This window comes from Pteronotus mesoamericanus, unplaced genomic scaffold, assembly GCF_021234165.1.
Source record: "Pteronotus mesoamericanus isolate MK-2021 breed Mesoamerican mustached bat unplaced genomic scaffold, CSHL_Meso_final contig_50, whole genome shotgun sequence".
Lineage (NCBI taxonomy): Eukaryota > Metazoa > Chordata > Mammalia > Chiroptera > Mormoopidae > Pteronotus > Pteronotus mesoamericanus.
This window is the reverse complement of record NW_026555186.1, coordinates 3,223,680-3,240,499: the sequence shown is the minus strand read 5'-3', so window position 1 is coordinate 3,240,499 and position 16,820 is coordinate 3,223,680. Positions and strand designations below refer to the sequence as shown.

The 16,820-nt window shown below is 33.2% G+C and overlaps 1 protein-coding gene across 6 annotated transcripts in view; it reads right to left on the bottom strand.

Moving 5' to 3' along the window:
* Positions 1-16,820, bottom strand: part of CDH18 (cadherin 18) — an 822,825-nt gene that overhangs the window by 187,837 nt on the left and 618,168 nt on the right. For 5 of the 6 annotated variants that reach the window (XM_054578303.1, XM_054578308.1, XM_054578309.1 and 2 more), the window contains one exon: positions 6,020-6,314. In XM_054578303.1, coding sequence (XP_054434278.1) covers positions 6,020-6,314 — 295 coding nt within the window. Of the gene's footprint in view, positions 1-6,019; positions 6,315-16,820 lie in introns of those variants that run through there. The other variant, XM_054578307.1, reaches the window with a different exon arrangement.

Sequence of the window (16,820 nt, the reverse complement as noted above, 5' to 3'; positions counted from 1 at the left end):
AACATTTCCTTATCAGAGTACTTTAAATGTGTTTCCAATTTTTGACTATTTTAAACAATGCTGCAGTGGGCACTCCTTTACATATCTCGACCTTTCCACATTCATGTGAGTGTACTTACACAATAGTTCTCTACAATAAGAGATTGTCCAACAAAAGAATATGTTCTTTTAAAAAATATTAATAGCTATTGTCAAATTCCCTTCAAAAACTATGAGAATGTACCCTTCTGATAATAGTTCTGCATATTAACAATGCTGTGATTATTAAACCTGCATATTTCGTAGGTGAACACTGGTATCCTCTGCTCCTATGTGGTTTCTTAAATTACTAGTAAAGTTTGAGATTGTGGAGGGGATAATTAAGCTGTTTGTTTATTTCTTTGTGAATCTCTTATGAATGCAATTTCCCCAATTTAATTTGATTGCAGCGTATTTTTATTTTTATTTTTTAAAGGCCTTTTATAGAACCCTGATACACTGTTGGTGGAATTAGAAATTGTTAAATTTATAGATTGCGAATTGTTACAGCCAGTGTGGAAAACAGTGTGGAGGCTTCTCCAAAAATTAAAAATAGAACTACCTTGTGATCCAGCCATCCCACTTCTGGGTACTTACCAGGAGAATATAAGAACAGTAGTTTCATAAAGATATATGCATCCTTATGTTAACTGCAGCAGTATTTACAGTAGTGAAGATATGGGAAAAACCTAAGCATTCATCAACAGATGAATGGATAAAAAAGATACTTTAATATGTATAATATATATAAATTTTATTACATGTGTACACAATTTATTATATATTTATATTATAAAGTATATTATATTTATATTATATATTTATACTATATATAAATATAGTATATAATAGTATATATTTATATATGCATATATAATAAAATGCATTATATAGAATCTATTTTATTATATATGTATATATATACACACACAACCCAAAAATTTCTCTAATGGGTCAAATATGAGACCTCTGCCTCTCACTTAGTAAACTGTATCGCTTCTAGAACATCTACTTTTTTGTTGTAATTATTCAAACAATACCTCGATCCAGATTTTAATTTTTAAACAATTAAAAAATGAGAACTCAAAAAGTAAAACTCTGCCTAGATTAGAAACCTTTTCAGCTGCACTTCTTACTAAACATGTAGTCCTGGGCACATTACTTAATTCTATTTATCAGTTTCATTCCCTGTACAACAAGATCCTTTTAACACTGCCCACACGATGATGCAAGCATGAAATTATTGCAAACGGCGCACAATGCCTGACACATGGTAAGTGCTCACTAAATATTCCTTGGGACTATTTCAGTGAACATGTTCACAACTGCTGTGGCAACCTGTAGTCTCAGACCCTGACGAAACTATCTTGTTTTGTGGTGGTCTATTTTAGATAGTCTGCGGAATTCAAAGTCTAAACTCAAAATGTCCGTTCTCCTTTCATCCACAGATCAGGATTTGTATGGATACAATTGACTCTAGAGTTGATGCCAAGCAAGATTTAAATATCTGAAAACTGTTAGCGACACCACAGGCAGAATGAACATTGTTGCCACAGCAAAATCAACTAGAATCGCACTACATAATGAAAGGGGAAGAGTGATGATTCCATGTATTATTCGCAAAGCAAGACGCTTAACAGAAAATGACATCGCTGTTCCTTATCTGATGCTGAAACCTTTCTTACTATGTCTTTGGATTCAGTAGTATTAAGACCAAATCTTTGCTGAAACATAGAATTTGTCCATGTACCAGTTCAGGTTCCATGTACCTGCATATAACTGAGATCGAATGAAAGCGCTTAAGTAGAAAGAGATTTACTTTCTCAAGAAAGCTTTTGGGCGAGGCAGCCAGGGCCGGAGCATTAGTTCTGCCATAGCACCCTTCTTCCAGGCCCTATCATCTTTCTGCTTCATCGCCCTCAGCAACAGGCTCTGCCCCAGTGGTTTCGATCAGCGGCTGCATTTCTAAACCACTTCTGCATTAGAGGCAGCAAAAACGGAAAATGGCAGTGGGTGACAGACGTGTGCCAGCAACGTCGTTTAGTCAGGAGACCTGTGTCTTTCCTGGAAGCTCCCCCCCACTGGCCTCCCCTGGAATCTTACTGGCTGGAATTGTCACGTGGCCAAGCCCGGGTGAAAAGGAGTGACGGAAGATGAGTGCTTAACTCTGCACAGAGTCACCCTGATCAAAACTGAGTTCTCTCAGTAACACCGAAGGGAAAGCTAAGTATTAGTTAGGTAACTTACAGTGTCTACCTAAAGGGAATAAACAGGATCCTATTGTTTGTAACAAATGCCATATGTTTGCATATATTCAGCAAGGCTGGATGAAAACTGTCTCAAATCAGCAGATGCCTTGTCTATCAAGACTGCAACACTCTCCCCGAATTATTCTCCCTACCTCCAGTCTCATCCTCTGAAAGCCCTTGCAATGGAGGTTGGCACCCTTTTCTGTAAAAGGCAACACAGGAAATATTTTGGGCTTTGTGAGTCAGTCTTTATTGCAACTTACTCCTCTGCCACAAGAGCACCAGAGTACCACAAGCAAGGTTTACATGAATGGAAATGATTGTGTTCCAGGAAAACGCTATTTACAAAAACAAATAGGAAGCTGGATTTGTCTTCCTATTGGCTGGTCCCTTTCCTATAGTATTGCTAGCTTGGTATTTCTAAAATTAAAGTCAATGTTAAGTTTGACCTAGTCTTAAACTCCCACTATAAAGTGAGTTTCGCCTTTCACTTTCATATCGCATTCTATAATTGACATTACAGTGTGCCTTAGATGCTACTATGATGATTTTAGTGTAATTTGTTTTTCCACAATAATGAATACATGCACACACACATGCAATATAATTTCCCATGATCAGCCTATAGCTTGCCATTCTCTTTCAATAGATTCATGCTTAGGACTGCAGTAATACAGAGACTTAAAACCTATTCTAATGTTTTTTCCTCTATGACTTTTAATATTAAATATTTCTACTTCAACCTTACCTCAGTAAAAAAAAACAAAAACAAAAACAAAAATAAAACAAACAAATAAAAAACAAAACTTGGGAATAGTGGCTGTTTCCGTCCTGCTCTCCAAGCCTTAGATAAGAATTTTGAAATATCTTGACTTATTCTTTCATCTTCAAACTACACCTTTTACTGTAACAATTTCTTTATGCTGCGTGATTCTCATGCTGTACAGTATCCATTAGCATCCTTAAATGTACCCATTTACAATGAACTCTGTTCATACAAAGACACATACACACACACGCTGTCACTCACAACTTCAGAGTACATCGCTGATAACATTTTTCCTGACCTTGTCATTGTCTTTCACTCGCCGACCTCTCTTCTGAGTCATTTCAACTATTTTCATTTCAACTATTTTCTCACGTATTTTTCTAGATAAGGTACAAAGATGACATATTTTCTGGTTCCTTCTTCAAATAATTTTCACCCTGACAGATGAATCATGTTTTGACATAGGCTGTAAATGGTATTCAGCTGTCAACCATAGCCCAGTGTTTCAAGTGATAAATATGATGATGTCAATATGTATTTTTTTCTTAGGAAATTTTTTAAAATCTAAAAAAATGTAATTTTTTAAAATTTTACTTAGATTCTATAAATTTTACCAAGATTTATTTAGATTTAGTTTTTTAAAAGATTTTATTTATTTTTAGACAGAGAGGAAGTGAGGGAGACAGAAGAGGAGAGAAACATCAGGGTGTGGTTGCCTCTCACGCGCCCCCTACTGGGAATCTGGCCCGCAACCCAGGCATGTGCCCCGACTAGGTATCAAACTGGTGACCCTTTGGTTTGCAGGTCGGCATTCAATCCACTGAGCCACACCAGCCTGGGTGCTTTAATTTTTATTCTATTAACTCCTTCTTGGAACTCAGAAAACCTATTAAACTTGTATATTCTTAATCTAAGGAAATATTATTCTTCCTCTCCATCTGCTCTATTTTGATCTCTAGGAACATATGGTTTTCACACAATAAGTCTAATAAACATTCCTTCCAAGTCTCATCCTTTTCCCCACAGTTTCCATATTTTTGCATATTTGCTTTTCGATTTTTACTGACATCTTTCTATCTGGTATATTCTCAAGTTCCAGGACAATAATTTGGGTCTTATCTGTGACCATTTATGCCTCAATCCTTATATTAACATTTTTGTTTACTTAAAGAAATTGTGGCTTCAAGTTACACAAAACTTTTTGCAGTGTCCTCAAAATACCAGTTCTCTCATTATCTACTCCCCAGTACTCTGTCTTTCTTAGTAATACCTGTTCTATTTTTCTCTGTCTAGTGTGTTGATGCTATGGTTATGTTTTGTTTTTTTTTTAACCTTGTGCTTTTTGAGGTGTTATGTCACCAGTGGTAAGGTTTTAGCAGTGCTCTTCTCACAAGTGGTAGAGCTCTTTGCTTTTGTCAGACAGAAGGGGGTTGGTCAGTCTTTGACAAGGCACATGGAGGTAATCTGCTTAAGAGTTTCCACACAAGCTCTCACCTGCCAGGGTTAAGAGTGTTGAACCCTTCAGTCTTCTCTGAGTTTTCCCTAGACACCAATGAGCCTGAGGAACTCTGGGCTTCTCCCGGGTTCCCTGAGCCTGGATCCTGTTCTCTGCTCCTCTCTGGTCCAGGGGGGAGCCAGTTTGGCAATTGCTTCCCAAACCCCCAACCCGAGACTCTGGTCAAGAAGGAGAATTTAGTCTCTCTTCCGAACCTGATTCTCCAACAGCTTCAGAGAACATTGAAATGGGCTGGAGTTGGGAAGGGAAGAAACTCCAATCTTCCATTGAAAAACCCTATGCACATGAAATGGAAGATATTAACTGAACTTACTGTGGCAGTCATTTCACAATATTTGTAAGTCAAGTCGTTATGCTATGCATCTTAAACTTACACAGTGCAGTATGTCAAGAATATCTCAATAAAACTGGAAAAATTCTCCACGTTGGCAAAAAAACTTATGTATGCATTTAATACATAGTGATTTAATTGATGATTATAAAAATTAATTTGAAATAACATTCATATATATGCAGTAAATACGAGGTAAACACATCTGCTTGGACCCTGCCCATCATTTTTATGCACACTGTCTAATGTACATATTTTGGAAATAATCTTTACTCAAATAATGTATTCAAAATCTAAGTGTTAAGTGTCATTAAAAGTCAAAAATTACTATGATGTCTGAAACTTTAGTTAGGGAAATAATCATGTAAGATAAAAATAAAATGAAATAGCTAGAACACAGATATTTGTGAATAGCGGGGAAAAAGCCAGATCATCAGGGTGACCAGAGACCTAGATTATAATTTATTAACTGCAGTGTAAGCTTTTCATTTAGAAGCTCTGGAGTTAATTTTTTTCTTGGCCAATTAAATTTCTAGATATGCAAATTTAGAAAAGTTACTTAAGTACCGTATGTCATTTTGCACTTTTTAAAAATGGTTTTCAACATACTTCACAGGGTTGTTTTATAGTTAAAATGTATAAGGTATGTAAATGTTTAGGAGTATATGTAAAGATTTATTAATTAATGCAGCTGCTATTTGTACTGTTGATATTGAATAATACCATTATAATTGAGTTGTAAATTACAAGCTTAAAAGAAATAGCAAAATATTTCCAATGTTATATTCCTATCTATACAAGTTGTCATTTTGAATGTGTTGCTATGTGTTTAACACTATACTAGAAAAATTTACATGGTCAAGAAACATGTCAATTAATCATAAATTGCAAGTATTTCAAGTTGTGATAGCGTTTTCCTGAGAGAAAACCATTACTTACACATTCAGAAATTAATTTTAAAAATATTATAACTAGAATGAATATTCTTCAATACTTTAGGCCATAGAGAAGTACTGAAATATTTTGAAACATCTTTAAATTTCTACACCTATACAGAAATTAAAACTGGTGTTCAAAAGATTATTTTTGAATCCTTAAAACATATTAACTCAAAGTATAAAAATGATTCTTCTTACCCATGTCCGACATTTCAGGCACAGTAACAATATATGGTCCATCTGTGAACTTTGGAGCATTGTCATTGATATCTTGCACTTTGATGATGAACTCGGACTCCGGTTCAAGAGGCTTGTTTGTCCGTCTGTCAATAGCTTGGGCATGGAGCACATAGTGGGTCTTCTGTTCTCTGTCTAGGCTTTTTGTTGAGTGGATGTCACCCGTGGTATCATCAATGATAAATATGGTCCCGGCACCTTCTCCAGTGAGGATGTACTTGACAGACCCATCACCTTTGTCAGAATTGGAGTGCAGCTGTAAAATACAATGGAATAATTGAATATGCAATTATAGTCCAAACTTACAATGTATTCTCTGAAAACTATTGGTAATTTAATACTTAGTTTATTTATGATGTTTTTGCACAATGTCTTCTGAGTTATTACAGTCATTTATTTTTCTGATTGTGTCCCACTTGCTATTAATTTGGATATTTTATTATGATCTAAAAGAAATCCGCTTATTGATTTAAGATAAATTAATAATACTTGTACAACAAAAACAATAACCCTTGCTTTTACTTCACTAAATCAATGTTTTAATACCTACAGAAAATATAATTGGGAGAATAAATTACCAGTAAATTAATTGGAGAAATACTGTTTCTGTACATGTAGAAAAAAATGATTTTTGTTTGCTTTATTTAAATGTTAGGCTTTCCATTATAAACCTAAAATTAGGAAAAATATGGTTGTAAAACTGAGGTACAAGTCAATTATAAAAATTACTACAAAACATTCATGTTTGTCATGGGGACATTGATTTTAATTAAAATATTTTCTAGATAATATATTCAGTTTGAATTAAAAAAACATTCATGGTAGAATTTTTTTCTTTAAAGATTATAAAAATTTAACTCAAAATTTAAATAGTAATAAAGATTTAATCAATAAGTAGGCCCTGGTTTTAACTGAGACACACTAGTAAAGCCTCATTTAATAAAATTAAAATGATTGAATATTCTCTGCACAGATATGAATTAATTAAGTAATATTTTAGTAGAGGAGAGGTGTCTAATAAAAATGATAAATAACATTAAGGCAATTTCACTTACTTTTTGTCATTTACACATCAGTAAATGCTTTTAATTGTGTATAGTTCATACTTGCTATTCCATTATAACTAATAACATCAAAATTCAGTTGAATACTTCCATGAGTACCACTGCTATGTTTCAGGCTGGGAACAACTGCAGTATTTTCTCAAATCACAACCACATACTTGAAGAATTGTTTCTCCAAAGAGATTTGAACAGTTGTCCTTTATATGAAAACTTTTTGGTCGTTGACCTCTATTATTTTTTTTTTTTTGCTCATTTCTGACACTTAGAAGCATTGAAAAAATATAACCTGTTCACATAGCATTTTGGTTTCTTGCCATAATAAACTGAAAATTTTCAGGGCTTATTTTAAAATTTCTGAACTTCTATAAGACACTTTTTAAAAAGGAAAAGTATAGGAAAAAAAGACAAAACAACATGAAGGAAGGACAATTTTTTAGGAAAATAAAGCCAATTGAAACAAAAATGGTAGTGCATCAGGAAGAATTTTGCTTCTTTTTGAAAACAAGACAAAAACGTACAAAATTCTGATGAGAATCATGCAACAAGAATGAACAAATTAAGTCATTTTGTAACTGCTTTTTTGGGGACTTTTACAAAAAGGAGTAAAATACTTTAGCAAAACATGAACACAGAGTTTTCAAAGATTAACACTTTATTAGTAAATTAACTACTAAGGAACAGTGAGTTGAATGGAGACAGTTATATGCATATATGAAATTGTATTTATTTCTTTACATTTGACATCGTTTTAGCACCTAGAAGAAAATATTAATCATTTTATTAATCATAGGCAGCCTATTTTATATTCTCTAATCTCGCATCAATTCGTCACTAAAACATAGCAGAGAAAACAAATTCATTGAAAAAACATATTTAGAACCTTTTCTGAAATATTCTTGTTATTAAAGTAATAAGAAATAAGATATACATCACATATTTTTATAGTACATATAAATTATAAATCAGTATATTATTAAAATAACCAATCAAAACTGTTTTGAGGGAAAAGTAGTATGCCTTCTAACAACTAATTTCAAAAAGAAATAACAGTGGTTACCAGTGACTCACCTTCAAAATAAATTTGCTTACTTTTCTATGTTTTTAATGACATTAACCTAAGATTTAGTTTTGCATTAAGTGTTCATAATAGAGATATTTATATTTAAAGGAGAAAGGGCTTATCTATGTAGACCTGCAACAGAAGTAGTTAAAATAAATAGTAAAGTTGTCAATCTAAAATATCGATTGAAAGGATTATATACTCTATGCCATATACATAGCAATTCTAATAAGAATAACACTCATAATTTATTACTTTAGATTTTAAGATTTAGGTCAGTTTTTATATTCATATTTAAAATGAATAAATAAATTACAATCTAAATGTTTCAGAAATCATGTCTAATTTGAACATAGATGTTCAATATAATCAGTTAATTGTAATTTAGTATTTATATTGTTGTCTAACATAGTAAAAGTTACATTAAAATATTCTAGAAATTTATTTGGATTATATTAGCTGTTGATAATTCTCAGGTTAAGGGTTTAAATAATCATTTAAGTGGTTTTTTGATGACCGTTTTACTAATGGATTGCTTAAACTCTCAGCTGGTCTGTTTGAATCTTGAAATGCTTTGTTCCATGATTAGTAATGCCAATGGGAAACCCCCACAGGAACATTTAGTCAATTGATTAATAGTGTATATGACTATCATGATAAGTATTGTATTTTGCCACGAGTAATGTGCACTTTTTTGCTTAAATTTCTGAGAGAGAAACAAAGATGTGCATTACACATAGTTCTAATTCTATATATAAATGTTTATAATTCTTTTATTTATGTTTATGCATGAAAACTATAACTCTAGAAAGCAATAACAAAATCCATGAACAAAATAATATTCTGAAATATAATCGGTTTTGTTTCTAAACATAAATAAAAATTTAATTTTTAATGATTGAATTAAACAATGAAATAAAAGACTTTCTTCCTGAGACTTTGGGCCAAAAACATGAGTGTGCATTATACACAGGAATGCAATATACATGGCAAAATATAGTATTTGTGAAGTAACAAAGTGATGTACTTTCAGGATTGCTTCATTTCTACCATACCTGTTCTCAAATATTCAGTTATTTTTCCAACATAGAGTCTGCAACAGAGGTGAAGCCTGAAAGAAACATTGGCTATATATTTCCTTGTTTGGCTTAAAAAGTGTGTTTTAAGCTCCGTGAAGAGCACATGTTTTGTATTAGATTTTGTAAGGCAAGAAATTGTGACTGAGTGAGTGGAGTGAGTGAGTGAATGAATGAATGAATGAATGACAAATGAATGAGCAGTAATGGTAATATTACTGGTAGAAATTTTTAAAACATGGAGATAAGGCTCTTTTTTTTTTTGGAGGGAGGAAGGAGAATTTATTTATTTGCCTAGCTCTCTAATTTTTTACTTTCCATTAGTCAATGTTTTGTTCAGATTTGAAAGAGGAAGAAGGCACAAACTCAGGTCATGCAGTCGTTTGGCCTAGCTGTGTGCAGTCAAGGGCACAAGGCTTGGCATTCTTATGGCAAGTGACTGGTTGTCTCCTGATAAAAGACTGAGAAGACCCCAGCAAAACCCATTCAGTGTGGCAGTTTCAGAAGTGGGCCAAAGTACAGGTAGTCAGGTAATACAGATAATTGGATAGAAATGTGTATCTCTTTGAATTAAACAGCAATAAGACACCAAATGAAAGGGATTGGAAGTGGAGCATGTGCAGTTGAATTATTCCAGACATACACATGGTACTGATTTAGTAACCAGCAAAATATTGCATTGTAAGTTTAGCTACTATATTGTTCAAGAGACTTTCATTATTTTTACATTGACTTATGTTTAAAATATTTAAAATATTATGTTGATTTTAGTCATATGTAATGAACCTTTTTTAGCAGAGAGTTTAGAAAAGCTACTGAGACAGCAGTGGAAATATACTGTTAGAGTCGAGATTTTTGCAACATGATTGATATTTTTATACTGAAGACAGGTGTTATACTCCTCTAAATTAAGAGTAGATAATCCTTGCATATCAGATCACATATTAATGTAAGGTTAATTATCTGCTCTTTAGAGAACAGAAAGGTTAGGAAGATGAAGAGAAAACGAAAAGAAAATGTAGTCACCCAAGTAAAGCAAAATGAATATTTCTCTGACATTATTTTAATAAATTGTCTCTTTCTTAGTGTTAACTAGTAACCTTTGGCACTTAGAAAGCTAATGTGACTCACATGAATTCCCCTTAAAAACTATTTATTCACCTTGGACCACATTAGGATCAGGACCTAAAAATTTATGGCTTTCAGTCTAATGGAGAATTCCTCACCAAGATAACATTCTATCTCTTGGGAAACAATAACTTTAAAAGGTTAAGAAGATGGTCGGAGGGCAATTAATTTCAAAAGTCGCTTTTAGCTAGGACTTCAAGCTATGCTAAAAAGACAAGTCACTGACTTAAATCTGTAATGTTATGGATTACATAATTTATGTACATTTTTACAAGTAAGATCTTATGTCTGCCACATTCCAGTGGAAGCCACAAATAAATTCAGAAATATTATATAGCATTAGTATTGTTAATATTTTCTCCAACATATAAAATACAAGTGATTCAAAGTGAAAGAAATGTGAGGATCACAAGATGACATCATTAAAACTTATACATTTTTCATTCAAGAATGTGTTATATATTAGCTGAACTATAAGCAGATGGAACAAAATTCAACTATGAATAAGTAATTGGTGTGAAGAAAAATAAATAAATAAAAACAATACCTTGGTCACTAAAACATTGATGCTGTCACACTAAAAAAGATGTGAATAATCATCAATTTTAAATTTGCATCAATTAATACATAAAACATATGGTAAGACTGTATCAATAAAGCACTTTGACCACAAAGCTAACATCAATTAAAAGGTTAGAACACTACATAAGTGTAAGCAAATAAGTAATGCAATAGTTTAACTAGAAACATCAGAAGTCTTTGCAAACATGCAAAGGTCTGTGGAATCTTAGTTTTTAGCTTTAAACTTCTTTATGAGTATTTTTAGAAAATCTTGTAAATGAGGAGGAAGAGGGCAAGAGGAGCAAGAGGCAGCACTTGTTTGATTATGGTACACCCTGAATGTCAGATTAGGGATAGTAACGTGTGTTTCTGTTAGATGCCACCTGGTTGTTTCCAACGCATGACAGTCCTATGAATAAGTGCTGTCCGCAATGTCTTGTTTTCCACAGTCCTGCTCAGCTCCTCTAGACTTATGCCTATTATGGAGTCAACATCACTTATACTTGGACTTTCTGTTTTTCTGCCACTTTCTATTTTTCTCAGCCTTACTGTCTTTTACAAAGAGCCCAGCCTTCTCATCAGATGCCCAAAGTAGAACAGCTTCAGTTTTTCATTTTTGCCTCCAGTGATGTTTCAATGTTTCAGGCTTAATTTGCCCAAAGGCCCACTTGTTTCTCTTTCATGGTGGTCCAGGGTATCCTCAGAGCTCTCACCCAACGCCATATTTCAAATGAATCATATCCTTTTTTTCTTTTCAGATTTTCTCACTGTAAAACTTTTGTGTATATACAGAGTACTTGAGAATTCAAGGCCATGAATGATCTTAGCTTTGACCTCTAATGATGTAAGATGAACAATTGTGAAATATCTCTGAAGTCTGAAGTTCCATCATTCCATACACATTAGCTTTCCTTTAGGGAGCCCCATCAGGTGTGACAATTATTTGGGCACTGAATGAGGCAATTAATAGTTGAGAAATCACTACTAATTGTTGAGAAGTCTCAAAAAGGGACCAATCGATTGAGATTGGAGTGAGCTATATAAGGAACAAGAGTACCTATCCTTTATAAAGATTAATGTCTGCTTTTATCTCCCAAACAGGACCTAATTGAGAAAAAAGGACTCTGGCAGCTACTTTTAAATAAAAAAAAATCACAAGAGTGCCCTAAACATTACTATAATTCTAGCAAAATATTGGGCCAACTCATTGCCCACATATTATAGTGTATTATGATTTCATCTCCATCAAAACTCTGCTATTCCAGTTTATTTTAGCCTTTTAAAAAAATAATAAAGCAGTAACTATATATATAGAAGGTAGAGGGAAGGAAGATGAAGAAAGTATGAATGGCTTCAATACTTTTGGAAATTTATCTGACAATAAAATATAAGATTATCATTTGATCCCACAATCACTTTTAAGTCTACTCATCTAAAAATTTTTTTTGGAGCACCTACCATATGCTAGTCTTGGAGCTCAATACTTGGATACATCATGGAACAAAAGCCCCCTGCTCTGGTACGGCCTACACTTATTCTAGTGTGGATAAGCAAACAGTAAGCAGAAAACAATGATGAAAAAGAACAAATTAGAAAGACTGTACATTCCTGTGTCAAAACTTACTACAAAACTACAATGATCAGGACCATGTGGTTTTGGCATAGAGATCAATAGAATAGAAGTAAAAGTTCAGATATAAACCCATATCTTTATTGTCAATTGATTTTCAATAGGTTCCAAGAAAATATGATGGAAGGAGGCATAACTTTTCAATAAATTTTGAAGAGACCATAGGGATTCATTTGCATCTCAAGCTGACTTACACAAAATTAATTCACAATGGATTAACAAATAACTAAATACATGAGCTAAAACCATCAAACTCTTAGAATAAACAGAGATTCAAATCTTCGTAACATTAAGATAACCAATGTTTTCTAGATTTGACATCGTGGGAGGGGGCAAGGGAAAGAGGTGGGGGGAAGGCAGAGACAAATGTATTTAAAAAGTAAATAAATTAATTAAAAAAAAAAGAAAAAAAAAGAAAAAAAGAAAAATGATAAATGGAACTGCCATTTGACTCAGCAATCCCACTGCTGGGAATATATCCAAAAAAAAAAAAAAACACAAATGAACAAAATATTTCATAAGTTGAATTTAAACTCTTGTGCTTCAAAGTATACTTCAATAAAGTGAAAAAAAATTACAGAGGGGGAGAAAATATTTACAGACCACATATTGGATAAGGGTCTAGTATCTAGAATTTATAAATATACTTATAACTCAACAATAAAATGAAAAATAGCCCAATTGAAAATGGACAAAGAATATGAATTCACATTTCTTAAAAGAAGGCATAAGAATAACCATTAAGTAAATGAAAAGGTGATCAACAACACCATTAGTCGTTAGGAAAATGTAAACTAAAACCACAAGGCACCACACCCACAGGAATGGCTCATTTATTTTTACATAGAAAACATCAAGTAAATTTCAATAAAACTTCTAATACAACAATTATTTAAAGTAACAGTATAATTTAATAGGAACACATTTTTTGAAAATTCTAGGGAAAAAATAGCTGACAAATCCCTAAAATTTCAATAGCTGGACATAAGCTATGAAAATTACTCAGGTACAAACAAACAAACAAACATATCTTAACATTTATGTTAAAAAAAAAAGTGATGCAGATTGTGGGAAGAAAAAGAGAATGACAGTTTTCCCTCCTCTTGTAAACTAGTCAAGAAATTTATACTATTTACCTGACTGAATTTTAAAATTTCTGTTAACCAGTGACCCCTTTACATGTCAAATTTTGTCCTTTTTGAATATATGCTGGTTTTCCTCTGCCTATCATACCATGTGTGTATCATTGGTAAATAACATGTCTGTAGTTATGCGGGACTACAGACCAAGAACAACTATTCTCAAGGATACTTATTTATATCAAAGGCCCTATACCTAAAGGGCCCCATCTACACCTTGACTTGAATTAAACGATGAGATTCTGGGGTTTGAGCTAACACTATAAGGAGATGGTAAGCTGTGGGGCTCCTGTGTGCAGGTGAGTGTATTTGATGGGAATAATTTGAATCATTGGGGTGTAAGAGGGCAGACTTGGTAGGTAGTTATTGGAATTATCCATAATGATTATCATCTCCTGCTATTTACACACATAATTCCTTCTTCTTATGTTATTGTGGGACATAGTAACTCTACTTAGATAAAAGTGATGGGTTGTTATTTTGAAAAAATAGGTTAAAAGATCTTGGCTCTAGTCATGCTTGTCTGCTCTTGTCATCTATAAATCTCTGTTGCTCTCTTTCTTTCTCAGAACCCTGACGGAAGCAAGCTGCCTTGCTCAACCATCTCTATGGAGAAGTTCCCATGACAAGAAACTGATGTTTCCAGCGATAGCTAGCATGGACCTGAGCCTGCTAATAGATATGTGAGTGAATTTGGATGTGGTTTTCTGCAAAATTCAGATTTAAGATGACTGTGGCTCCAGCAGACAACTTAATCATAGTCTTATGCGTGATTCTGATTCAGAGACACCCACAGACACCATATCTAAATTCTTGACTCACAGAAACTATGAAAAGATATTAAATGTTTGTTGCTTTAAGCCACAGAGGGCTTGGGGAATGTTTAACCTACTAGTGATGCATAAGGAGGTATCTCAAAGCAGTGTACTGAATGAAATAAGCTGAGCACACATATCCAAGTATATATATTTTAGCCCCATTAGTATAAATATATCGATCAGAAAAACTAAGCTATATTTAGAGAAATAAGAACCAGGGGTGCAAGTGGATGACTACAATATTTTTGTTATCCTTAATTGGGATGGTTTATAGAATTTCTAAATGTCTTCAAAGTATGCACTTATTATATGCTTACTATATGTCAAGTTTAAAAAATGTTCTTTATAGTATTAATAAATATAAACATTAATTAAGCATCAAAGTACACTGCAAAGCCTGCTATATAAAAACATAATTATTAGTACAATAGCCCAACCATCATTTAGATTGCTTACCATCAAAAATGAAATACAAAAAGAACATGATAAGTCTATCATAAAATTTCCTTATAAATGGCTATTTTGGTAAATGAGTGAGGTTAAATGAATGACCTACCATTTCAGTTATGATGTTAATAAGACTTTGAATATGATGCACAGCATGTTTTATGTGTACCCAGATATTTTACTTACATATTCAGTAAGAACAGTGACTTTTTGTCAAATTGCCTTGTAGGACTTGAAACTTTAGATTTGAAAGTAAAATGTCTACCCTCATATACCTTAAGTGATAAAGAAATATTCAAATTCTTTTCCATTCCATATTCTTTTTATAGAACCTACTTATATAATCTTCCTTAAGATGTCCCTTACGGCACTTATAAAATGAGGGTCCTACAATTAATGAATTAGGGTCTGTAGTAAACTTGGGATTTATAGAACCTGATTGTTACTTTTTTGACTAAAAACAACCAAACAAACTATATTCATCTTCTACTTACTATGCCTTTCTCAAATTTCCTTGTCTCAATCCAGAGAACCTATTAATTTTTATCTTACTTGAAAAAATGGATGTTGTTGGTGTAGTATACATCTATATGTATACTACATATAAAATAATTCTGGATTATCCCATTGTGCCCAACATAATCATATGTTCTTATATGAAAAAAAGAGAGGAAGGAGAGACAGAGAAAAGGTATGATTATAGATGCAGAGGTGATGGGGGATGAGGGAAAGAAGAGGGAAGGGGAAGGAAAAACCCATTTATGATCAAAACACTCAGCAAAATGGGAATAAATGGGGCATTCCTCCACGTAACAAAGGCCGTATATGAAAAACCTACAGCCAACATCATACTCAATGGGCAAAAACTAAAAGTTTTCCCACTAAGATCAGGAACACTACAAGGATGTCCGTTTTCACCACTTCTTTTAAACATCGTATTGGAAGTCCTAGCCACAGTGGTCAGACAAGAAAAAGAATAAAACGCACCCAAATAGGAAAGGAAGAAATAAAGCTACCATTGTTTGCTCATGACATAACAGTGTACATAGAAAACCCTGTAGACTCTACCAAAAAACTCCTCAACCTAATAAGTGAATTTGGCAAAACAGCAGGATACAAAGTCAATATTCAGAAATCAAAGGCATTTTTGTACACCAGCAGTGAAATAAAAGAAGAAGAAATCAGAAAAAAAATACCATTCGATATAGCAAGAAGAAAAATAAAGTACCTAGGAATAAATTTAGCCAAAGAGGTAAAAGACCTGTACGCAGAAAACTATACAACATTGAAGAAAGAAATTAAGGAAGACACAAATAAATGGAAGCATATACTGTGCTCATGGATTGGAAGAATTAATATCCTCAAAATGTCCATACTACCCAAAGCAATTTATAGATTCAATGCAATCCCTATTAAGATACCAATGACATATTTCACAGAAATAGAACAGACATTTCAAAAATTTATATGGAACCATAAATGACCCCAAATAGCCTTAGCAATTTTGAGAAAGAAAAACAAAGTAGGAGGGATCACAATACCAGACATCAAACTCTACTACAAAGCCACTATACTCAAAACAATCTGGTCCTGGCACAAGAACAGACCCATAGACCAGTGGAACAGAATAGAAAGCCCAGAAATAAGCCCAGGTCTCTATGGGCATCTAATATTTGACAAAGGGGGCAGAAGCATAAAATGGAGCAATAACAGCCTCTTCAACAAATGGTGTTGGGAGAGCTGGACGGCTACATGCAAAAAATTGAAATTGGATCATCAGCTGACACCATACACAAAAATAAACTCAAGATGGATAAAAGACTTAAATATAAGTAGCAA